This window comes from Apteryx rowi, unplaced genomic scaffold, assembly GCF_003343035.1.
Source record: "Apteryx rowi isolate R43461 unplaced genomic scaffold, aptRow1 scaffold_264, whole genome shotgun sequence".
In the NCBI taxonomy this organism is placed as follows: Eukaryota; Metazoa; Chordata; class Aves; order Apterygiformes; family Apterygidae; genus Apteryx; species Apteryx rowi.
This window is the reverse complement of record NW_020449019.1, coordinates 680,693-704,963: the sequence shown is the minus strand read 5'-3', so window position 1 is coordinate 704,963 and position 24,271 is coordinate 680,693. Positions and strand designations below refer to the sequence as shown.

The 24,271-nt window shown below is 47.2% G+C and overlaps 1 protein-coding gene across 1 annotated transcript in view; it reads left to right on the top strand.

Moving 5' to 3' along the window:
* PSD2 (pleckstrin and Sec7 domain containing 2) overlaps positions 1-24,271 on the top strand; it is a 53,752-nt gene that overhangs the window by 11,362 nt on the left and 18,119 nt on the right. Inside the window, exons 2-8 of the mRNA XM_026067882.1 lie at positions 1,990-2,478; positions 4,700-4,894; positions 10,735-10,815; positions 11,410-11,522; positions 15,086-15,144; positions 17,153-17,155; positions 23,468-23,557. Coding sequence (XP_025923667.1) covers positions 1,990-2,478; positions 4,700-4,894; positions 10,735-10,815; positions 11,410-11,522; positions 15,086-15,144; positions 17,153-17,155; positions 23,468-23,557 — 1,030 coding nt within the window. The remainder of the gene's footprint in view (positions 1-1,989; positions 2,479-4,699; positions 4,895-10,734; positions 10,816-11,409; positions 11,523-15,085; positions 15,145-17,152; positions 17,156-23,467; positions 23,558-24,271) is intronic.

Here is a 24,271-nt window from a genome sequence, read left to right as displayed (position 1 = left end):
GAGGCAATTGTGGGTGCACCGATAGACCTGCTGGGAACATGGGAGACCTTGCTGCCTTATTAACACACCCTCTGCTCAAGAAGTATCCCTCACTCGTTGCTGCTTATTTACCTGTGCAGTAAAAGTAAAGGCAAATCCCTAGTGCTGTGGGAGAAGGAAGTGTGTATCCCAGGCTACGTAATGGTACAAACTGACTTTGCTTCAGTGCTTTGCTGAGCCTTTGCCCAAACATGGCGGTGGTGTTCAGGATACCACATCCACCTTGAAACTAGGGAGCCTATGTCTAATGAAAAAAAAGGGGCTGGATGTCTCTGGATCAGGGCATCCTTAAGCTGCTGATAGCTGGGAGTTGGAAGGAGGTGGCTGTTTGTGGGGGGGAGCAGTCACTTTGCTTTCCCTGTTCTCTGCTGCCTGCTGGTGGAGACAGGATATAGGGCTATATCGCTGTACCTCTCCTTTGCTTTTTCTATGAGCAATACCCTGGACTGCTGTGTGCCTAAGTTTCCCTAGCTACAAATTTCAGAGAATGAGCTATCTCGTGAAGGGCACTAAAACCAGCAGTGTCCAAACTCCTGGGAGGCGCTGTCGTGACTCTGCTATGTCTGGCTCACAAGCAGTTTGCTGTCTCTGTGCTGGAACCACAACCTCCCAATGTCCATTTCCAACTTTTGTGGGCCAGGTGAGGTTCAGGTTAGATATTCTGCAAGGCAGGGAGTGGGCTATCACTGACGCCTCCTAGAAAACGTTAGTAACAATAGCTGGGTTTGGACATGCAGAGGCACAGCATCTCATATGCTGGCATGGAACTGCTCATCCCTGAACCACCCCCCAGAATTCATCTCAGGGAGATGCACTCTTGCTGTAAAATGAGGCTGTGTTCATTAGGAGGGGAGCTACGCACAGTCATGACACTGAGAAAGGGTTTCCAAACTGCGACAACCATAGTGAGGAGGAAAAGAAGCTTACTTTCCCCCTAGCTTTTGCCTATATTATAGCACTAATTGCCCAATTCTGTCAAAGCAGAATTCCTTCTGGGAATGGAAAGAGAGGTTTCTCCAGAGAAACCTGGGGTACTTCAGACAAGTTCTTGCAACCTGGTCATTCTGACTATTGCAGGAGGAACTGAGCCCTCCTAATTCTCCAGGGCTCCAGCACAACATGTGTTGCTGGTTTTGACTCAAATGAATTCTCCCCTTGTGGGTTTTGTATTGAGATGCGACTGTAATGAATTCCCCTGTGTTCAAAATCAAACAGAGTCAAGATTGCTGAGGTTTGTCCAATGTTTACCTGGAAATTAGTCTTGTAGACTCATTAATTTCACAGCCACTTCTCACCCTTCTAATGCTATCCCTAAATCCCTCAGGCTGGCTGTGAAGTAGTGTGGAGCCTCTCCTGCCTAGGCATGTGTTCTCCCTTGTACGTCCCTGTCATTTGAGAGAAAACAGTACTTCTAGGGTGCCTTGTCTAAGATAAAAGGTTTAAGATAGGTCAGAAAAATTGCTCTGTAAAAGCTCCTGTTTTTCTCTACTGTAGAAAGAGCAAGGACATTCATTGCCAACATCCAAAGTTAGATTAGATGACTATGATCCTTAAGGACTGTCATGATTTTGAAGTATGGTCATAATTGGAGCACTTAGAGAGATAACCTGCAGATTAAATCCATTCTGGCACTGGATCCAATCACAGATGTCAGATGCAAACATCTCCTGTTCAGAGCTCTGGATTTTTACTGGGACATGATCAAATTAAGGGTTAGCCCCACCCCTGGGATTGCTCACTGTAATGCTCTGCCTTCATCAGCTCTAGAATTTGTGCCAAGCTTGAAGCTTGTAATAAAATTGGGAACCAAACAGATTATGCCACAAAAAGATCACAATAGCCTGTAATAACAGCATCCATGTCTATCCCTTCTCCTGCCTCATTCCTCTGAGAAGAACAATCCATGCAAATACTCTGACAGTATTTTTTACATCTCCCCTTTTGGTGCAGGTTTGCTGCTGGAGATGCCAAGCTGAGCTGCACTGAGGATGACAAGGAACAGTTCCAATTTAAAGACATCAGGGATGGGTTCAGCTCAACCTTTGAGAAGATTGTTGAGTCTGACCTTATGAAGGGCACATACTACAGCAGCTTGGACTCTCTGGATGTGCTCTCTCTCACGGATGAGACAGACAGCTGTGTCAGTTTTGAGGCCCCACTCACCCCGTTGATTCAGCAAAGGGTCAAGGAAAGCCCAGAGCTCTTAGAGCAGAAACTGATGGCCCAGCAGAGAGAAGCTGTTCAGCACACGGCTGCAGATAAACAAGAGCAGGAAGCAGCAAAGCCAGTGGAAGGGGATTTTGGGAGCCCCCTGAGGCACTCGATTACCAGCAGCAGGTCAGAGAATGTGCTGAGCCGTTTGTCCTTGAAAAATATCCCAAATGGATTCCATGTGGAAGGGTCAGAGGAAGACAACAGCAAGATCATTAACTCCATCAGGTAAGTCAGGATGTGAATTTCTCGGGCAAATGGCTCCTTGTCTTATGGGGTCCCACTCCAGGAGCAAGGCTCAGAGGATGTGATAGAGATGAGGATATTTTTTTTTCCCTTGTGCTTCCTTCACTTGTGCTATCATGAGAGACCAAGCACCAATAGGACAAACTTTCCTACCCATAGGTTGAGACCACACCAGAGGACCAAGGTCTTATGTCATTAGACCAGCCTGTCCTGTGGCTTTGTCCTCTCTGCTCTCAGACCCAGGACCCTATACTACACATGAGCTTCAGGGTCCTGGGAGAGCACTGAGAGCTCAGCAAAAGCCAAGGCTCAGCACTTTGTTCATATTTGCCCTAGGAGCTACCTGCATTCATCCAGACTGCTTGCAAATCCTGTCTGCCCTTATAGCAGGCAAAGCTGGGGCATTTCTAGGCAGAGCACTGCTTTGTCTGCTTGACATCTGCAAAAGCTCATGGGAGGTTAAAAGCAGTCAGATACGCTCCCAAATGTTCTCTGAAGTGCAGGATATGCCTGATGTTTTCCTTTAGGACTGGGTGCCCCTGTAGATGCCTCCCAAAGGTTCTTCTGCAGGCAACAATGAGGCAAGAAGAGAATTCATCCTCCAAGCCAGGCTCAGACCCCAAATGCCCTCCAGAAATGCTGAGCAAAGGGACCACACAAGGGACAGTATGAGATGTCATTCCCCAGATGCAGTACTTCACTGCATGGGAGTTCCTTCCATGAGGAAGCTAGGTGATGAACAGCCAGGTGAAGTCTCCAGTGGAGATCTGGAGCAGGCTGGCAGGTGTGATAAAGTATGTTCAGTTAATTACAAGGCCCTTAATGAATCACACTGCCCAATACTGTGTAAATAGGTGCTATAAGTGGCTTTGGGCAAGAAAATAAAGGGACACAGCCCCATCTATAGGGTGCCAGTGGGGCTATTCTGCATGTTACCTATGGAAACTGCTGGCCAGAATGCCAGCCAGCAGCTGGGAAAAGCCCACCTGGGAGAGCAATTACATTTCCAGTCCCCTCCACATGATGCCCTAGAAGGCCCAGGCCCATATAATTACAGCTTTTCATCCTCAGCAAATAATTTGAACTTGAAGACATATCATCTATACTTAAGGTTTTCTGAACATGTTCAGCTCCCAAAGACATTGGTTTCAATCATCAAGCAGCTACCCACCTTTCAGAGCCTGACTACAGGTTAAATGCTGCAAAGTGAAGGATGATTGAGAGAGAGAAGGAAGCAGAGGGAGCTCAGAGCCATCAACTGCAGTCTAAACACTGGCACATCTCATGGCAAGGTTCCTCCTGTGCACTGTACAGCAGATAGGGATCCCAGACTGCTCTCTCCTTGGTATCTTCATGGAGAAGAAGTGTTTCTCACCCACAGAAAGAGGTCCAGGATGGTATGGTGGCTAGAAGCAAAAGCTCGGCAAATCTGAACTAGAAATAAGGTACAAGTTTTGAACAGTGAGGGTAGTAAACCATCAGGACATCATCCTGAGATCTACCAGTGGAGTCTTCCTTACCTGAGGACCTTAAATACATAGCAGATTACTTTCTAGAAGAGTGTCCATGGCTGAGACAGAGGGAGGATACCAACGAGGATGAACAGAGAACCTCCCTGACCTAGAAATCTACCATTAGCACCATTTTGAAGAGGAAGACATGAATGGATGAATCAAGGGATAGGGACTGCAATGTCTGTTTTTCATATCTTGGCCTCTGGAGTCTGAAGCCTTCATGAATTAATCTCAGTATTTTGACTTTTATTCTGGGGCTCAAGAGAGCTGACTGGAAATTTTTGAGAGATCTTTCTCCCACGGATACTGATTTGAAGAAACTAAAACTTCTGACAGTCCCTGTATCCATTCAGGACAACTTTCCATACAAATGGAGAGAGAGGGAGTTTAAAAAGGTGTTAGATCTGCTTGCTTTGAAACAGTACATCCTCATTTCTTGGTGTGAAGTCACTTTCTCTTCAGTATTTTCTTACGAGTTTGAAATTAAACTGTAGTATTTGAGTGTCTCAAAATACATTTCAGTTGACCTGAAATGAAAGAGGGTTTGTGCAATGTCCAGTTCAGAAAGGTGTGTTGTTGTTTTTTCATAATTTTTTGGTTAGGACAGGAAGAAATTAAAATGTGGTATTTTGTATGGGTTTCATAAAGTCACATTGCTGCTTCTTAAATTGTTTTTTGCTTCCATGTAGTGATGCCAGCTTGAAAGATGCCCTTTCAGATTCAGACTCCGACACGGGCAGCACAGAGCAGCTTGACCATGGCAGCACAGACACTTTAGCAAATGGCTGCAGGGCAGATAGTGAGGCTGCAAAGAGGCTGGCCAAGCGCCTCTACAACCTCGAAGGATTCAAGCGTTGTGATGTGGCACGCCAGCTCGGAAAAAAGTAAGTGGGCTTTTTGAGTTATAGCCAACCCAGGAGAATGTGGAACCCAGCAAGGTGATTGATTGAGTTGACAGAGCCAACTGTGTGATGAGCAGAAACAGTTTTGGTACAAAGAGGAGGTCCTGAGGGAGTACTGACAATGCTGCTGGGAAGAGAACAGGACAAAGCTAAGAATGAATTTTGAAGGAGAAAGCCTGCTGTTACAGGGGCTTGCTGAATGAAATCAGGACCATTTGAGATTCTTCCAGTTGAAACTGGTCCAAGTCCAATGTCCTTACAATTTGAATGCTGCAAGTTGTTTGCATTTTTGGGGCATTAGCTTCCACAAGGTCCTGTCCTCCAGAACCAAGAACTTCCTATGTCTGGAAAAGGCCCAGGTTAAGACCCCTGAAACAATCCATGAATTCTAGGGTTTGGTATCCAGACCTGCATCTGTTTGGCTGGAGCCTCTCTTGGAACAAGAAGGTCATATCAGTGAGAGCCCCTTCCGGTGAGATAGGACAAAAACCCTGTAAAATCATTGCAGTGGTCTCTCTGGCAACACCCAGGGTTTTCTTGTCTGCACCCAAAAATCTCCTAGCTGCAGTCTTTATAGACAGTGTGAACCCAGAAAGCTGTGATGGAGAGCCAAGAACACACTGGAGTTCCCAGTACCTTGGTTGATAGGCTTGCCACGGTAAAGCAGAACAGTGTTTATTCAAAGCATCTAAAATAAGTGAGAGAGTTACAGAGATTTTTAAAAGTCAGAGTAAGAGTAACGAAGGTGGGAGTAACAAATGGTTTTAGGTTGCCAGCGGGTGTTGTGGTGCTGGGTTTTTTGTATGTCCTGAAATGGCTTACATCTGTACAGACCAGCAGGACACAGCTGTTCTTCAGCAAATATCCAAGCTTCCAGAACAGGGTGCTGGTGTCTGACTCTCAGCTTAGCCTCTGGAGTGGAAGGAGCCTACTGAGTGATCTCTTTGTTTCACCTAACAACATCCCCATTCCTCTCTTTCAAAGTGATTCTTGAAAACAGGTGCATCTCTGCTTGCTGCTCTTTCAGGCCTGGTGTTCTTTTCTTTTCTTGCAAAGCTTGTTGTGCCGGCTGGCTGAGCAGGGTCAGCTACAAGCAATGGGGTCTCTCAGAGTGCATCTGAATGTGCCCCTTTGCCAGTTCCTGCCACCTTCACCTCACACGTACACCAAAACAACATTTTGGAAGTGTCATGACCTACACCTTGGAATTGACCCATCCTTTAAAAGAAAACAACTTTTGTTTTGATCAGTTGGGCTTTGACAGTTGGATCACTTCCCTGATCTGGTTGTCAGCACAAGATCTGGAGAGAGCTGCAAGCTCTGGGACCAAGTGGGTAGATTTGTGAAGCAGGAAAGGAAGGAGGAGGGGAATAGGTGCATTTTAATCTGGTCATGCCCACTAAGACAATATAAGACCAAACTGCAATTGTGGGAGCAGGATCAATTTAAGCTATACTTTCAGGCCAGCAGTACTTAGGAGGTGGACTGGCTGGGGGATTTGTAGGAAAAGCAAAAAGGTACCTCTCATTTTTAGACTTTTTAGCTCTTTTTAACCCCTTTTTTTCTGAATGTTTCTGTGAATGTTGGCAATTTTCTCAAAACAAACAAACAAACAAACAAACAATATATTCACCATTGTCAAACAAGTAGAAAAGACTTGATGAACAAGGAAATGGAGGTTGGACCTCTCCAATAGTTTCTTTCTATCTGACACAATTCTATGAAGTTAACTTCAAATCCAGAAATTATCCTTGTCTCTCTGAACATATTTTGGCAGCTAAACTCTGCATACAAGATTCTTGTTGCTGCATTTGTCTGTGGCAATGTCTTAGCCCTGTCACTGCCCATAGTCATATGTCTCTTTCTCTTCTGCACCACTTCCTTCAACATGGACTGGATGTAGGTTGAACTGTCTCAGCTGCCAGTCAGGAAACCTTGAAGATGGTCATGCTGGGAGCTCTTCTGCAGGATTTCCCAAGGGAGTGCTTTTTCACAAAGCCACTCAGGCAACAACAGAGCAGGTGTGCTGATAAAGAGATCTGAGTAAAGAGATTTCAGCATTGCCATGCACTGTGAGCTGGGAATCTGTCCCATGGACAATGTGACCTGGGCATACAGCATACTTTCCTCCTCTGGAGAGTAGGTGAATTTCGTGTAACCAAAGTTCTTATTGGAAATATGATTTGATCCAGGTGACTGTAGCAGAATAAGGATCTTGGAAAATACAATTTTGGCTCTGTAGAATAGTGTGATTCAGACCCTATAAATATCACAGAATGCATCCATGTCCAGCCACGCAGTAATACAACTAGGAGAAGCAGCTGAAAAGATGGAGGCTCCTGTACTGCGCCCGGGGGTGGCTTGTGACCAAAACAGGTTAATAAGCACTCTCAGTGCCTGGGCCTTCCCAAACCAGGAAGAGGGAGGAAACACTGAACTGGACTATAAGGGAAAAGAAGGTCTGTAGGGACTGTCTGTGTGGCTGGGCCACCAGCCAGAGGATGCTTGACATGTCCCCATGGGAAACCCCTTACAGTGACCTTATAAACACCTTCGTTATAGTGAAGTCTCTGTGCCGTATTTGAGCTGCCTGGTGGAAGTGTCATCTTTTCCTGCAGGAAGGGCTGGGATTGGCACAGAGAGAAAGCAGGCCACCCCTAGAACAAGGAAGCCAAAGCAATTAGCTAAGTACACCACAGTGCAGGCCATGGGCTTGCCCTGGCCAGTAATTGAGCTCTGTCTCCCAGCCATGCCCTGGGGTGTATTGACTGGGGTCTGGAGCCAGTGCTCAGGGAAAAGGATCTCATCAATGTTACTGAGCCCCAGACTAGACACAGGAGTTTGTTTCTTCCTGGGGACTGGTTGCCTTCAGGTGCCCTACCAAGCTGTCCAGTTTCCTCAGCAGAGCTGGCAATCCCTGCCTGGAACTTTTCCAGACAGAGATGGATCAGGTGAAGCACATAGGGAAAAGTCTGACAGGCCCCCCAGGCTGGGTAGCTGCTCGACACCCTGGCACCTGGCAGCCACCAGGATGCTGATGAGCACCATCTCTGGGCCTAGCAGAGAAGGAACTGACACAACCCACTCCCAGCCAGGCTTGCTGGGCCCTGGCATGAATCTCATATGGACTTCTGGCCTCCAGCAAGACTCAGTGAGCTGAAGGGCAGGCAGCTAGGCCTGCCTGCTCTCTCAATGGAAAAGTGTTGTGAAATGGAGCCTCCACCCACTTTCATCCTGTCTGATCTAGTTAAGGATATAAAATAGGGTGTAGCTTCCAGTGTAGGCCATGGAGACACCTCAAGAGCTATTCAGCCCACCCAAGATCTGTGCTAGACTCTAGACTTGCTTCTCTGTCTTTTGGCTCTAGAGAGCCTTGGGCAAGGCCAGTGCTTTCTTTGGCAGCCCAGCATAAAGTTAAGTGGGAGGAATCAGACACTGTATTCTCCCCATACCCTATCCTCCTAGGAGCTGCTTTTCCTGATCCTGCAGTGTGTTGTGCTACTGAACAGGATCCATCCCAAAAGCAGCTGCCTTACACAAAAGATAAAGTGATGCTGTTGGAACAGCAAGGAGTTCTGTGTGTAACATATCCTGTGGTGAAAGTAAATATACAACACTTAGCAATATGCTTTTCATTTTGTGGGGAGAAGGAAAAGGAATTATATGGCAAAGACTGCATATATTGAGATCATCTCCCATTTCTTGCCAGTATTCATTGATTCTTCTTTTTTCCTTATTAAAACCACATATTAACTGAAGAAACAGGACCAAATCCAAAGAATAAATGATTTTCCAGAGTGATCACAAAGTTTTGGCTCTTGAGAGGCTATCTGGACTCCTAAATCATTGACGTCACCTCCAGACATGAATAGTATTAAAGATTTTCGTGACTGCCAGTGCTGTTGAATGGGAAGCTGCTTGTTTGGGTGCTACGGGTCAGAGTGGTGCCTTTAAGTCATACCTGAAAGCAGAATATGGGATGATAGAGACTTGGAAGTTTTTTTGCCCCATACACCTACTCCTCCCTCAATTCTGGGCTGCAGAAGAAGTGCCAATAGGACTGAGAAAGCTGGGGGGGGGGATGGGACAGTCCCAGTGACATCACGAGGCAGGCTGGCAAGGTAGTGAGCTCTCTGCCTGTACTTCACATCTGCAGTATACCTGATGGGACCTCCCTGCACAGCTCTCTGCAGCCCTTGCTGGCAGGGATGAATTCCAAATGCAGACACCTGGCCTGATGCAGAAGCTAGGCCTGAGGTTCTGCTGAGCTTTCCTGTGTGCTATCTGAAATGGCTTTAGAAGGGAAAGGAAAGAAGAAAGGATGCAGTGTAGATTGACTGGCTGATTTACCTGGTGAGTCCCCCACTCAATTTTGAATGCCAATTAAGTGTGACATCACCTTTATTTCATTGTCCTTCCTGCAAACCAAAGGGATCTCGAGAGCTTTCTCCCACTGAGACTGAGCAATGCCCTTCCCCTCCTTCCATGCCCAGTGGAGGGGTCATTCCATGGGCAAGATGAGAACTGCAAGCTCAGCTTAGCTCCAGTTGTCAGCCTGAGAGCCACATCTCTCCATGCTGGGGAGTCTGGAAGATGCACTGCTAAATGCTGTGACCTAGCATTACAGTATATGGCTGTCATCTCATCCTTTTCTACAGACACCTTATCAGTAACTTTGCAGAGTGCTTGCACTGTGACCTTTCTCTGAAGAAATGCCTTCCCTCACACAGAGGAGGGATGAGGATTTATTGTTTGTTGTTTCCCTCTGGCCTTCTGATTTTAATTCTGTGCTCGTCATCCCCTTCCACACACACATCCAGACAAAAGCTGCTGCTCCAGCCCATTTTTGTGACCCAGCAGCAACAGTGGATAGAGGAGGCTAAACTCAAGTGAGGCTGGGAATGATCTGCCCAAAACACCTCTGTGAAGCAAAACTGAAAGAAGTCCCAGCCCTCTCAGAAATGAGGTGCATAGTGCTCCAGTGAGGGAGATGAAACTCTGGAGGAATCAGTGGAACCATCTTTTGAGACATACTTGCCTTTTCTGGCAGTCACTGAAGTACCTGGGTGCACTTCTGCTATCTGAGCTGTGCAGATGGAGGGACTTGACAACACCCATTCTAGGTTTAAAGGCAACCAGTCTCCAGGCATACTTCAAAATCATAGCAGGGGAACGGTTTCTGGAGAAGCACTCAGAAATGAACAGGGGCCAGAGATTAAGCTGAGCTCTCCTGCACCCTGACTCCTCCAGTTCCCCAGTGGCATCCATCTGGCTGTCTTCCTCCCCAAATCAAGATGTGAGTGAGGGTGTATGAGGGTGGACCTGAGAACAGACATAGGGTGATACATCATGGTGAGAGGGTGGGATGGGAGCTAATGTGGGGCTGGAGAGCAAGAATACTGCAGTAGGAGGAGGGAACATGTCCAGCAATAGGAAGGAGAGGACCAGGTAAGAGAGAAGGTACCCAAGGAGAAAAGGGCATCCTTATGGCCTCCTCCTGTGGCCCTGGCTGGCTTGGGAGGATGAGGCCCTGCCTCGCCAGCAGTGCAGATGGCAGAGGGGTGCACTGAGGCCAGATATCTCCCATTCTCAGGTGTCTAAGGATGGCAGCCAAACAGTGCAAGGCTGGGGGTACATTAAGGCCCTTTGGAAGCCTCCCAGCAGCATTTCAGGCTGGGATAAATTCTCCTTGGGTCTGGGATCATGTCTGTGCAGTCCTGCTGGGAGTTTGGGCTGTCCAGGAGACAGGAGTCTGCTGTTCCTCTTGTAGACAGTGTCTTCTTCCCTGATGAAAGGGCTGACTACTCCCTCTTTAATTACAGTAACGAATTTAGCAAGTTGGTAGCAGAGGAGTATCTCAGCTTCTTTGACTTCACTGGCCTGACCCTTGACAAAGCACTCAGGTGAGCTGGTCTCTGGCATTCCTGTGTATTGCCTGGGCTGAACAGAGCTGAGCAATGCGGCGGGTTTTTCCTCTGGGCTTCCCCCAACTCCACAGAGTCTGTCCGTGTCATGAGAACAGGGACTGGGGGGGAGCTTCATGTTGTGGTTAAATCTTTGCTTTGGTGTCACGTTTGACACAATGTACTGCCACCAAAAGCTGGCTTTGACAGCTGGGTCCACTACCTGCTTCCCTGTGGTGGAGAGCAGCTTTCCCAAGAATCCCATCTTGTTCAAAATCAGAGCAAATGGGAGCAACTTCTGCCCTTGTGATGGATAACCCATCCTGGTGCCCTCAAGCCGGAGGTGAGGCAGATTCGTTGATCTCACCTGGCAGCATGCTCCCCTACACAGCTCAGAGCTGGCTCCATAGACACTCTTTGTATTGCAATCTGCAGGGTCCAAGGCCTCACAGGATGAGGTGACAACAAGGGCCTCCCTAGTTGCTCTAAGGACCCTGAGAGGGAAGATATCCCCTTTCCATCTCTCTCTTCAGCCTGGACTCTGCCTGGCAGATTGGTCCTGTGACATCTTTAAGTATCGCTTTCTATTTGCAGGACGTTCTTGAAAGCATTCCCGCTGATGGGAGAGACGCAGGAGAGGGAGCGGGTGCTGATCCACTTCTCCCGGAGATACTGCCAGTGCAACCCAGAGGAGAGCACTTCCGAAGGTACTGTTTTCTTTCCCTGTCTCTAATGAGGCACCATTGCATGCTCACAGTGCACCTGCCACACACCTAATGAGTCGCATAGGCTGAGCATATGACAAGCTATCCATAGCCAGGCCTGAATATCACCCATTGGGTAGGAAGGCTGCAGTTTCTCCCATTGTCTAGGATCATGCCCTGCTGTGGCCCTGGGTGGGATTGGGGGTGCCAGGGACCTCACGAGGAGAGCCATATGTGTCCCATCAGGATCAGTGATAGGGAGACACTCCCCCTGGGAATATTGCCCCCTAGACCAAACATGGATGAGTTATGCTGAAGACAGGTTCCTCAGCTGTAGCCTGGCTCAGTGGCCTTGCTTTGCCCAACACCAGGAGAGATGATCAGTGGTTTGTGAGCTGTTGGGATCAGGGACTGCAAATTTCTGCAGTTGTGGCTTGCAAAGTGGTTGCTGGTAATGAGCAAATCATTGTCTGATGCTAGCTCAGACCAAGGTCTTGTCCATGGAAAGGGGTCCTACTGAATGGAAGAGGATATTTCCATACAGACTGAGGAAGACTGTCAGCATGCACAGAGGTTGTGCTCCCTGCAACTACAAATGCAGCAAAAGAAGGCACAGTTGGGTAAAATTTTGGGCTCATCAGGAGCTGCAGATTTTGGAAGCTACTTGCAGCCCCTCCCCTGTTTTTTTTTTAATTTGTTTGGGGTTTTTTGAGATACTTTCTCCTGAAACTTATAGAAGACAAAGGTCATTCCCTGTACACACATGTACATGCACACATCCAAACATGAGTATGCCCACATTCACACTTCCATGAATGCCTCTACACATGTGCTTACAGGCATCTAGAGATGCCACTATGAGAGGAAATCAGGCTGTTGACCTGCCCTCACCTGGCAGCATGGAAGTGCCAGTTGTTCCTTCTCCAACCCCATCAGTTTGCAATAGGCCTGTTTGTCTCAGAAGGTCCTGTTTGACTGTCTTGCAGGCTTCCCAAAGAGCAGCAGTGCGTAGTGTCACAAGAACTCTCCAATCCCTCTGTGAAATTAACGGGACACGAGCTCTTCTCAAAATAGAATAACCTCTTTGCTTTGATCAGTGGTATCCCAACAGGCTATAGCTTTAAATTTCATTTTCCTGTGTTTGCTTTACACACATGTGATATTTTCCCCTTCTCAGTTCAGAAGGGGGCCTTCCTCTGGGACTGATCCTTCACCTGTAGAAATTAAGCTGCAGGCTAAGTTTTCAAGGCTTTTTTTCAGGTTTCTGAGCACTGATTTCAGCAGAAGTTACTGAGCTTAGGCTAAATGGAAGTCCCCAACCAAAATATCCCAAGTACCCAATCCTGATCCTTCTTCACCACCCCTCTCTGGAAGTGATGCCCAATTCTGTTGCATCCACCTCCCTTACAGACAAGGACCTTGGGACCCTTTCTCCTTCTTCTGGTCCTCAGATATCTTACACCCACTGTGTGGAGATGGAAGTGTGCACGCAGTAAATTGAGCAGTGGTTGAACTGGAGCATGTAGGAGTCAAACCTCAGACTCCATCCCACGCCCTTGAGCATGTGTGTATTTGGAGGGCAGCTAACAGTTAAACAATGCAAAATTTTTGCCATGATGACATAGATTACAAAGCTGCCAATGAAGCCATGATGTGGCTTGCACATGTTCATTGCATTAGCTTCAGGTCGCACTTGGATTCCAGCTGTATGGCGTCACCCAGGGGTCAATACTGGGTCCAGTCTTGTTCAACTTATTCATCAGTGACCCGGATGAAGGCACAGAGTGCACCCTCAGCAAGTTTGCTGAAGATACAAAATAGGGAGAAGTGGCTGATACCCTAGAGGGCTGTGTTGACATTCAGAGGGACCTGGACAGGCTGGAGAGATGGGCAGAGAAGAACCTCATGAAGCTCAACAAAGGGAAGTGCAAAGTCCTGCACCTAGGGAGGAATAACCTCATGCACCAGTACAGGTTGGGGGCTGACCTGCTGGAGAGCAGCCCTGCAGAGCAGAACCTGGGAGTCCTGGTGGACACCAAGTTGACCATGAGCCAGCAATGTGTCCTTGTGGCAGAGGAGGCCAATGGCATCCTGGGCTGCATCAGGAAGAGCATTAGCAGCAGGTCAAGGGAGGTGATGCTTCCCCTCTACTCAGCCCTGGTGAGGCCACGCCTCAAGTACTCTGTCCAGTTCTGGGCTCTCCAATACAAGAGAGAGGTGGAGCTACTGGAGTGAGTCTAGTAAAAAGCCACTAAGATGATTAAGGGACTGGGGCATCTCTCCTATAAGGAAAGGCTGAGAGGGCTGGACTTGTTCAGCCTGCAGAAGAGAAGATGGAGGGGGAATCTTATCAATGTGTATAAGTATCCGAAGGGAGGGTGTAAAGAGGATGGAACCAGACTCTTTTCAGTGGTGGCCAGTGATAGGACGAGAGGCAACAGGCACAAACTGAAACACAGGAAGTTCTGTCTGAACGTATGGAAAACCTGTTTTCCTGTGAGGGTGACTGAGCACTGGGACAGGTTTTCCAGAGAGGTTGTGGAGCCTCCATCCTTGGAGATATTCAAAAGTCATCTGGACACAATCCTGTGCAATGTGCTCTAGGTGACCCTGCTTGAGCAGGGGAGTTGAGCTGGATGATCTCCAGAGGTCCCTTCCAACCTCAACCATTCTGTGATCCTGTGATTCTATAACTCACAGCCTGACCCTAGGGCATCAGTTCACAACACAGCCTGGCTAGGGAAATAAGCTGAAAGCATCATATCATATGGAGCTTGTTCCATGGAGCAGCCCATCTGTGTGAACCCACAAAAGCATACCAAGAGCAGGRCCAGAGACCAAGGCTTCATCACTTTCATCCCCTGCTTTCTGCCTGGTGCTGTTCCCTTTTGTTACTCTTGAGGGAACCAGTCAATGTGCTCAGGAGTGCATTTGCATCTCACTGCTGTATAACGGTACATGGAGGCAGGTCTCTTGACCTTGAAGCTTTAGGGCATAGCCTGGGTTTGCAGTAGCAACAAGGCACCAGGCTACCTGGTGCAGAGCTGGGAGCCGTGTTATGTCAAAGGAAAAACTTTATGTGAGCTTTATTAAATTAGAGGGTACATTTCACAGTTGGGAAGCCAAAAATGCTGCCTTCATTTGTAGTAAATTTTTTTGTTGGGGAATGCAAGAGCTTACAGGCCACCCTGAAAAAAGCCTGAACTAGCTTAAAATACTCTTGCCAAAGTCTCTGCAGCTTTTGCAATGGCATTAGCACAAAATGGAAAGCGGAGAGTAATCAGCAGAGAGTCTGATCTTTAGAAAGCCTTTGACAGAATTGCTCTAAAGCCAATTCCATGGTGATCTTTCCAGAAAAAGGTAAAGTTTGAGGGGAAAGAAGATATCTTTTGTTAAACTAACTTGCGTAGTTGGAAGAAACAGATGTGCTTTAAGGTATGTGAGTCCCCAGACATAGCAGCTGGTCTTCCTTTTTTGTATCAGGTAGACTGCCCAGACAGAGCAAACACTGAAACTGAGTGGGAAGGGAAGAAATAACTGCCAGCTGACTGTGTTATGTGTTTCAGATGGGATTCACACTCTCACCTGTGCTCTGATGCTGCTAAACACAGATCTTCATGGCCATGTAAGTAGTGCTTACAGATGCATCCTTCCTTCTTTCCTTCCCAATGTAGAGCTCTTTCCCCTTGTGCAGGATGTATTGCTGGAAAAACAAGATAGGTTGGAAGAGAATATTCTAACCAATCTCAGAAGGAATTGTTGGTGTTAGGCCCAGTTCTGGAGACAGACCTTCTCTTAGTGTCACTCCACACTCAAACCAAGGGCAAATCTCCTGCACATCACTTATCCTATATAGGCACAGGCAATTCAGCCTTCTTCCCAGGTCCTGCTGTGTGCTTCAGCCCTTCCCTGGGAACTCTCAAGGAAAGGTCTTCACCACCAGTGTCTGTGATGCAGGCAAACAGCAGCACCAACTGCGCTGCTATTTCTTGTGGTGCAGACACCTGAAGCTCCCATCATCCCAGAAACTTCTGCAGTGCAGTCAGCAGTTTCATACAGGTCCAGGTTTGATTTTTGCTTTCCAGAGCATGAAGCAAGTTGCAGCAGCTCCCCTTATCCAAGTCATTATGCTCAGCCACTGGAGAGCATCACATCAGAGATGCCTCTAAACAAATRGAAGGGTGAGGTGAGCTCACTGCCAGAAGGTGAGGTTGGAAAACAGCAGAGGCTGTTAGGAGAGCTTCTACCACATCTTAGAGGCACCTTCAGGCTGCACAGGTTGGACTTGTTCCTAAAAGTTCAACTGGAGTGTTGCCAGGGTATATTGAGGAGAGAGCATAGTAGTAAGAAAAGTTGCTGCAGAGGGGAGATGGGACTGGGTGGGAGCGGGGGGGCAGCACTGGAAAGTGATATACCCTGGAGATCCCAGCCATAGAGTACAGTTGAGAGTAGGCATGAGCTCAGCAACCTGCTTACTACTGTGGAAAGCTTTTGGCACTGATGGTCCAGACCTCCCCCTCTCTGTGTCCAGTCTTATCGCAGAGCTGTAGAACATGGCCGTGAGCCTCAGGGGCCTGTGCCCTCTTTCCAGCAGTGTAGGAACTTCTTGAGTCTCAGATCACTGAAGTACCTTCTCCTTTCATAGCCCCTCTGAGAGCTCAAACCTGGAGCTGCAGACTCCCCAGAGCCTGTGTGCAGATGGAGCAGGGGAAGACTTATTATAACAGCTTGCACATAGGAAACCCATATAAATTTTACCCCCTTTTTCTGCCCCGCAATCCCATGTTTTCCAAGCTGTGTTATCAGAGTCCTCTTCTGCCTCCATCTGGCAACAATTTATTGTGCATCTGCAGATATCTGCCCTGATTTTCTCTTCATTAGTCTGCTAATGAAGAGACAGTAGGCCATAACATAGCTCTTTTTCTGCATACTGGTTTATAATCACCTTCAAGAAGAGCTTGTTTTAATGGGGGTGGGAAGAGGACATGGATCAATGCTCTTCACCTGTGATGGCAAAGATGCAAAGGCCACCAGCTTCACCAGTTCCATTTGACGGTCCACCTGAGAGATCTTCCTTCCTTCATTACAGCACAGGTACTCCCCTCATGGCACAGTGGCAAGTTTTGAATGCAGGAATCCATGGAAGGAATTACTGGTCTTGGCAAGAGCAGCTAGTCACACGAGCACAGTCAGATTTTTTTCCCCTGCAGAGACAGACTCATCTTCGAGGTGTGCAGCAAGCTCTATTTTGTGTTTGTTAGGGCCGGGCCAGATTTTGGACACTGGGAAGCCAATGTATAGACTGTGAGGAGGAGATGGAATCTAGGGATCTAGTCTGAGCTGGGAACCAGTGTCACAAAATAACCCCTCCAGTGAATGCTTGCGCCAGTCAGGTGCTGAGACAGCATCTTCAAGTGACAGAGCCCAAGAGGGGCAAGATGAAGGCTTGGAAAGGATATAACTCACAACAGTACCTGATACTGCTTTTCCTTAGACAAAAATGGGGATAGAAGAATGCCTTCAGCAAGGCCTAGGGGATACAGCTCCAGGGACAGCTGATGTTCTTTGCCTGAAAGAGTGTTGCTACAGCAGGGCTCAGGGTATGGAGGGGAAGTGGACAATGGCAGTGCAAGGTGGTCTCCGCTCTTAGTGCCAGATCCAAGCTGTCTCTTATTTGCTCTCTCTCCATTCAGGAGGGACCATCCCAGGTTAGCCTGTTTGGTGCACTCTCAGGAGCTATGGAGTCCTGGGCCCTTAGGCTGAAGTGAGTCCAGGACACAGGTCTCCTTTCCTGAACATCTGCATTGTGGCCTGCACCAAGCAGGCTACAGCTGCCATGACCTCATCCTTTTGTGACCGGAGAGCCCATGACCGGCATTACACTGACCACTGGATCCATTCCCACATGGTTGCCAGTAACATGTCTAGGCAAAGTGTCTCGGAATGCTATTGGAGAGCAGTGGAGCAGGCTCCTGGGAAGGTTTCACATAGCATTCATCCTTCAACTGAAATGGTTAGAACCAAGGAAATATTTTCATCAAAGCATTTTCTGCCACAGCAAAAACAGCACTGCAGCAGAACACAAACCTTACCCTTCACTCCCAAATAATCTTATTTTGTCTAGATTTTTTAGTTAAATCCAAAGAGTGTCTGGGAAGGCAGAAGTTATTGAAAGGGCCAAAAAAAAAAGTCCAAATGCTTATCATTTCAATTTTTTGGTTGAAAAGTTGGCTAGCAGGCTTGGTAAGAGATAATCTCCTGCTGTCTAGGCAATGAAAAATGTAGCTTTCTTTTGACCAGATACAGAAATGCCCGAGCTTTTCGTCTTTGAAAAAATCTTCTCTTTATTTCTCCGCATGCATAACATTAATTTCTTCTTCTCCTTCTTCTCCTCCTTTTTTTTCTTCCTTCTGCTCCTGGAACCTCTCTTTCTGCTCTTTAACCCTTTACCAGGTGGTAAGTGCAGTCATTCTAGTGTTTTGCTTTAAAACACTGGCATTTCACTTATTTTTCTGTGTTAAGAAAAAAGGCATTTTGTTTGTCTGGATTCTGAAATTGTTGTGCAGTGTCCTTCACTACCTAGCAACCCATTCTTAGCAGCTGATATGAGTCACATGAAATTCTCCTTGTACAAAGAAACCTCCAAAAACCACAGTGTACATGGGATTGTGTGACTTGATCTCTCTCACCCCTCCTTGTTTTGTTAAAGGTGCTGTCATGATATTGCATATCACTTTTTATTTCTTTTCTTTTTTGATATTGTGTGTATGTTTCAGTGTTTTACTGTGCATTGCCATGGAGTGAAAAATCCCATTGGTTAGGAAAGGGTGGTTAATATGTCTCTACAAAGGGCCAGTTCTCTACAGCAGTGTCTCTACATTAGGCTAGTTCAGTGTTGCAGCAGTGGCCATCAAATATACTGAGTCAGAGCTTAAAAATAATGAGTCTGACTTTAAAACATGAGACTTTCACATGACCACACTGGAGGTCTGCTTCAGTACTGTTGATTTTCACCACAGGTGCATTCAAACCCTGTTTCCATACTGTTCAGAAAACATACTGTCTTTAAAATGAGACCTTCCATTTTCATTGATTCACATGATTCCTGGCGTTGGTGCTTTAAAAGCCAGTAATCCCCACCAAACACTGCAAGCCTTGTAATAAAATCCAGGTTGTTGGCAACTCTGTAGCATGCTCTGCTGGTGGAGCTATTTGAGCTCCAGCAGATCTTCTGACAAAGGACTTGTGTGCTCCATCTTTTGTCCCTTGGAAACAAAGTTTTAGGATGTCTCCTTTTCAATGCACAACTTTATCCCTCTTTGTTCAGAACTGCTGGCCACGGAAAGACAGTGACAAATCAACACCTCTGCATCACCAACTCTCACGGTTGCATTTTGCTTTCACAATACTGAGTGCTTTACTGAAGCCCAGCCCTTGAAGTCATGTTCTGATGTGACAAGCTTTAGCATTCAGTACAAAAAGCAAATCAGCAGCTCTCTAAGCCACTGAACAAATCTTGAAAATGTGATCCCTGAGAGCCTCCAATCCCACATGTCCATGGTTATTAACCTTACAACCCCTGTGAGTTTCTCTGTAAGCCAAGCTTGAGATTTGAGACCCTGACGTTTGAAAAGCTGATATTAGCACTACTGCTGTATTAGTAGCACTTAGAGAGCTGAAGAGCTCTGAGGTCAGAGCAGCTGTTGGAACCACCCAGAGAGTGACACCCATCTACCCATAGCAGCTTTGCATGACCCAGGTGTCACTGGTACCCAAAGTCTGCAGGATCATTCCCTGCAGCTGGATGGCTTTGTTTCTGCAGCCTAGGACACATCCACTACCAGATCCCCTTGGTCCAGTCACACCAAAAACCCTTACCTCATACTGATGCATAAATGGAGCTTCCTCTCACCCCAGAAGATGAATGTTTGAGAGAGGTTAAGAAAGCCTGAGTAAAAAGCAGGGCCCACTAGGGGAAGAAGGCTTATGCTGGGCAGCTCACAGGAGATGTGCTCCACTCACCACTTTGCAGCTGAGATGTTTGGTGCCTGGGGGCTCCAGATCAGAAATTTAAGTGTTTTAAGACCTTACAGAGTGAGGGCAGGGGAGAACATCCTGGGCAGCCACCCTTCACTGCCTGTGGCCCCTAGCAGCCTGCTTCTCCTGCTGGGGCTTTCACATGGCACCTGCTCTTCCCACCAAGCACCCAGCTCCATGCTCTTCCTGCCAAACATGCAGCTTTCTATCATCCATGCTCACCCGCCTGGCCTTCTAACGCTGGGATTTGGCTACAGCCAAGGGCTACCACACTACAGCCTGTTGTCTTCTGGAGGAGGGTAGAGTCATCCTGGACACTTCAACCCATTATATGTGATTATCTTGGATCAGTCAGCTCAGCAGTAGATGGTTGAGGCTCAGAGGAGGAAACATCTCTGTTATAAACAATGCTATTGCACTGAGGTGAAACCATGGGACAGCAGAATCAGCCCTGTCTATTTACCCATGTAGCCATTCTCCCATTAATCTCAGCATTCTCATAGGAATCTACAAATCTACGTATCTCACCTTGAATATTCCTCTAATTTATTCTTATACACTCTAACCACCCTAGTGCACCCTGTCTCATCCATCCATTCCTGTAGACCATCTGCACCCATCCGTCTCTGTCCATCTGTTCCCATACTGTCTCTACCTGTTCATTCCTGTAACAATCTGTCCATTCTTATATATTTTATCCATTGCTCACTCACACACTCACCATCCAAGCACATCATAGTGCTAGCTGATTACTTTAGAGTGATTTCTCATGGTTTGCTGTATGGCCTGGAGCAGATAAAGATGGGCTAAAGATCTTTTCTGCCAGGAGGACATATCAGAAATAGCAGCTACACATGACTGTGAAGCAGCCTCACTAGCTTCTTTCAGCATTGACAAGTGACTGATGCATCACAGAAAAGCAAAGATGTCCCCATCTGTGTGGCTGGCCAGTTCCTCAAGGAAATGTCTCTCTCCAACCTCTGCAAGCAACTGTTTATGTCCAGAGATCCCAGTTCAGCTAGGGACGTAGACATCAGAACACTGATCTTTGGGTGTGCAACTGCTCTTCTCGACCAGAACCATGCCCAGACTTGAAGATTATGTCTACATGCGATGATCTTGTTGAACTGAGGCCCGCTGCATAAGAAAGTACCACACTTTCCCCTCATGGTGGCCCTTTCTAGAGGTGCTTCTGGGATTCCCCACATTCACTAAATACTGTTGCAGTGTGTGGAAAAGCTCAGGCAGTCCTTGGCACTGGTGCTGTTGATAATCAGGTACTTGTGGTCACAGAACTGTTTCTTTGCAAGTGTTGATCAGGTGAAGCTGCAAAGTCCAAGTCCCAGCATATTTTCTTTTGTTTTCTTTATCCAGCTGGTTATAAATGCAGGAGGTCTGGTGCCACAGTCACTCCTGGTGTTGCTTTGGAAGCACTTGCAGAGCTTTAGATTTGAGCACTGGTCCCAGTCCATGTCTCAAACCAACAAGCTGAAGCATTAAGATATAGCTGACTTGAAGTTGTATTGCTTCTGATCTACCCCAGCACCCCATGTTCAATCCTACTGACATCCAGCCTGAATCCTGCCCCTGACTCTGCAGTACTTTAACAACCTAGTCCAACAAGATGATTCACAGTGCCAGCACCCTTGCTGGAGCTTTATCGTCACCTCTTCTGGTTGTCAGAGAAAGGGCTCAATTGCTCAGCTATTACCACAGTGCTGCTGCAGTCTCATTCTGGACTCAGAGATCTTCATGTGCAAGAGAAAGAGTCAGATCTTCATGAAACCAATACACAAAATCAAAAAGAAGCCATCCAGGCCCTGGGATTGATTTATGACCTGGATGCAATACACAGGAAACCAGAGGAAGGGCCTGTAAGCCTGGTAACTTGTGCCATTTTTTCCCCACTATATCCATTCACTTCCTAAAAGGTTCTTACTTCTATCTTCATTGCTAGACCAGCCCCACTGCAACAAGAACTCTGCAGACAGAAAGACCTATGCTATTTACTCTGGTTTCCTTGCAGAAGGCAGGGGTAAAAGTAGCCACCTCCTTTCTGCGCAAAGAATTTGTTGCCTCAGGGTTTTGGGCAATATACCTTGCTCAGGGAGATTTGCTACTGCCTTTTTTATGCCCTCTCTCAACCCCTCTTCTTTCTCTACCCACACACCCATTGCAGTGCCATCCTTTTTTGCTGTAATTCAAGAGCCCATGAGTACATAAATTCCCTTCCCTTTTCCAGAGAAACACTATTTGCAGTGAAGCCTGTCTGCAGTTTTCTCTGCAGGTCCTCTGAAGGTAGTTCATCCCCTGAGCAATGGCTGACATGATCCTGCTGCTATGGGGTCCAGTTATGGGCATCAGTTACTTGAGAAAGCAAAGATGGCTGAAGTTTCACACTGTGCTGCACTTTGCCGACTGCAGCATCCCCAGACTCTGCAGATGTGTAACAGTGTTTTATTCCTCTTTTCCTTGATCTCTCCAGAGTGCCAGCTCATCTGAAGCTGGCACCAACAGGAGGCATAATTAGGAGTATCAGACAGAGCTGCTCAAAGACAGTGCCAGCTCCCCGTTTAGCCAAAGAAGATGTCTCAACACACAGATGGCGGGGGGGGGGGGGAGGACACATTGTGAGTTAATACCGAGGCTTCACTGTGCAGATGCTTTCACTTGAGGAGAGGCCCCCAGGTCTTCTTTTGTGCATGTTTGTGGACAGGGGTTTCTGATATCAATCACTCTCAGGAGGTTATTTTCTTGCGTGGAAGACATACCTTGCTCTGCACAGTACTTTCTGTATCATCTGATGCAGCTTCATCCCCTCCCACTGAGGTCCTGAGTGGGATCCTTCTTCAACCGTTCTTGCCCATCTTCCCAGGGTCCTCCGGGAGGAACCTGGACAAGGACAGCCACCTTGTTGATACCACAATGCAAGCCCACCCAGTGTCAAGATGCTGTTGGCATCCTTAGGGCTGCCAGTGGTAGGTCATGTCTCCTGCTCTCCTCTCACTAGCTCCACTGATCACTCCATGCAATATCACCAAGAGGTCTGTCCTTGGGGGCTTCACTCCAGGGTAAGAACTGCAGTATCACATGGCACTGGAGACACCTCTCTTTCCTCTGTGGTATCAGACTCCTTTTTCTGAACCCCACAGTCCTCACTGACTCCTCCACACCTCTGCTCTAGTCCTCTGGAGAGGTAGGATTGCAGGGGGAGACAAGAAAAAGGGCTGCCTTGACCTGCACAGTCTGAGAAGGTGACACTCCCAGCTATGGTGAGAGTAAGAGGGTGTGAGAAGGAAGAGGCACAGCAGGGACAGATGACAAAGACCAATATTAGGGATGTCAGATGACCTGGCAGCATCAACAGCAAACAGTCTTGGCTGTTCCAAATCGTGCAGTTCCCATGGTGTCCGTGTATTGCCCTCAGACTCCACAGTAACCAAGTTCACACAGTACCAGTAGCTGGATTATTCCTGTCCATAATGGAAATCAAAAATAATTTCCATCAAGGGCAAATCCTTGCCCAGAGCCTGCTGCCTTAAGAGACTGACTCTGCATGCCCAGAAAATTTCACGTACTGCTGGCTTGGAGACACACCCCAGTGTTGCTATTTCTGTACCAAGACCAGCATGGAGACCAGAGGTGAGACTACTTGGAAAGTTTGGATCAAGAGTTGGACAGGTTATTTGCAGGTGTTTTAGCTACACCATTTTAAAAGAGGCCATTTGAAATGCTTGGATGTTGGCATGAACAAATAGAGCAAAGACCCCAATAGAAAACCAAAGTAGAAGACCTATTTCCAGCTTTAAGTCTTGGGGCCTCACCGTTATATACAAAACTGTTCTTTAAAAACATTCTGATTAAAGTCAGAAGTTTCCAGAATTTTAATGAGCTGCTTCTTTGCCTTACAGAATATTGGCAAAAAGATGTCGTGTCAACAGTTCATAGCAAACCTGGATGGGCTGAACGATGGGAAGGACTTTGCAAAGGATTTGCTGAAGGTAATAAGATATAAATAGACAATTGCGTGCTGTTATTATTACTGTAGTACCACCCAATCCTGCTGGGACAGTAAATGCCCTTGAATCAGCATTTTCCAGTGCACAGTTCTTCCACTGGAAGAATTTTAACCCATACTGATAGCTTGTGCTAACTTGCACATCAAAGTGAATCACCGGAGGTCTGTTTCCTGTCTATCTTTTATCCAGATTGGTGGCATATCTGTCCTCAGAACATATCTGGGGGTCTCCCTCCATCATGGTAGTTCTGTGACCCACCAGACAATGCACAGAGCAATGCACTCAAAATAAATATGGCCACATGACACTGATGCTGTTCTCTATGTTCACTTCCACATAATTAGATGGAACACTCCAGTACAACTATTTCAGTACCATGGAAGGTTGCTTAGACACCCCAAATCAGCATTTTCTCCCTTCACATGGTTTAACAACACCAGCATTGTCCATACCTGCTACAGTTCCAGCAGCCTCATCTGGTTAGGATTTTGCTGTATGGAAAGTGGTTGAAAGGACCAGTGCCACATGAGCAGTGTCACAGCATGCTTGAGACAACCCACTCCGATGGGCCTCATCCTACCCCAGCCCCAGACATGGCCAGTGCCACCCGTACCTTCTGCTTTCCCAGCCATTAACTCCTTCTTTCCCAGTGCCCAAGGGAAGTCATTTGAATTTGCACAGGAGGTATCTGAAAAT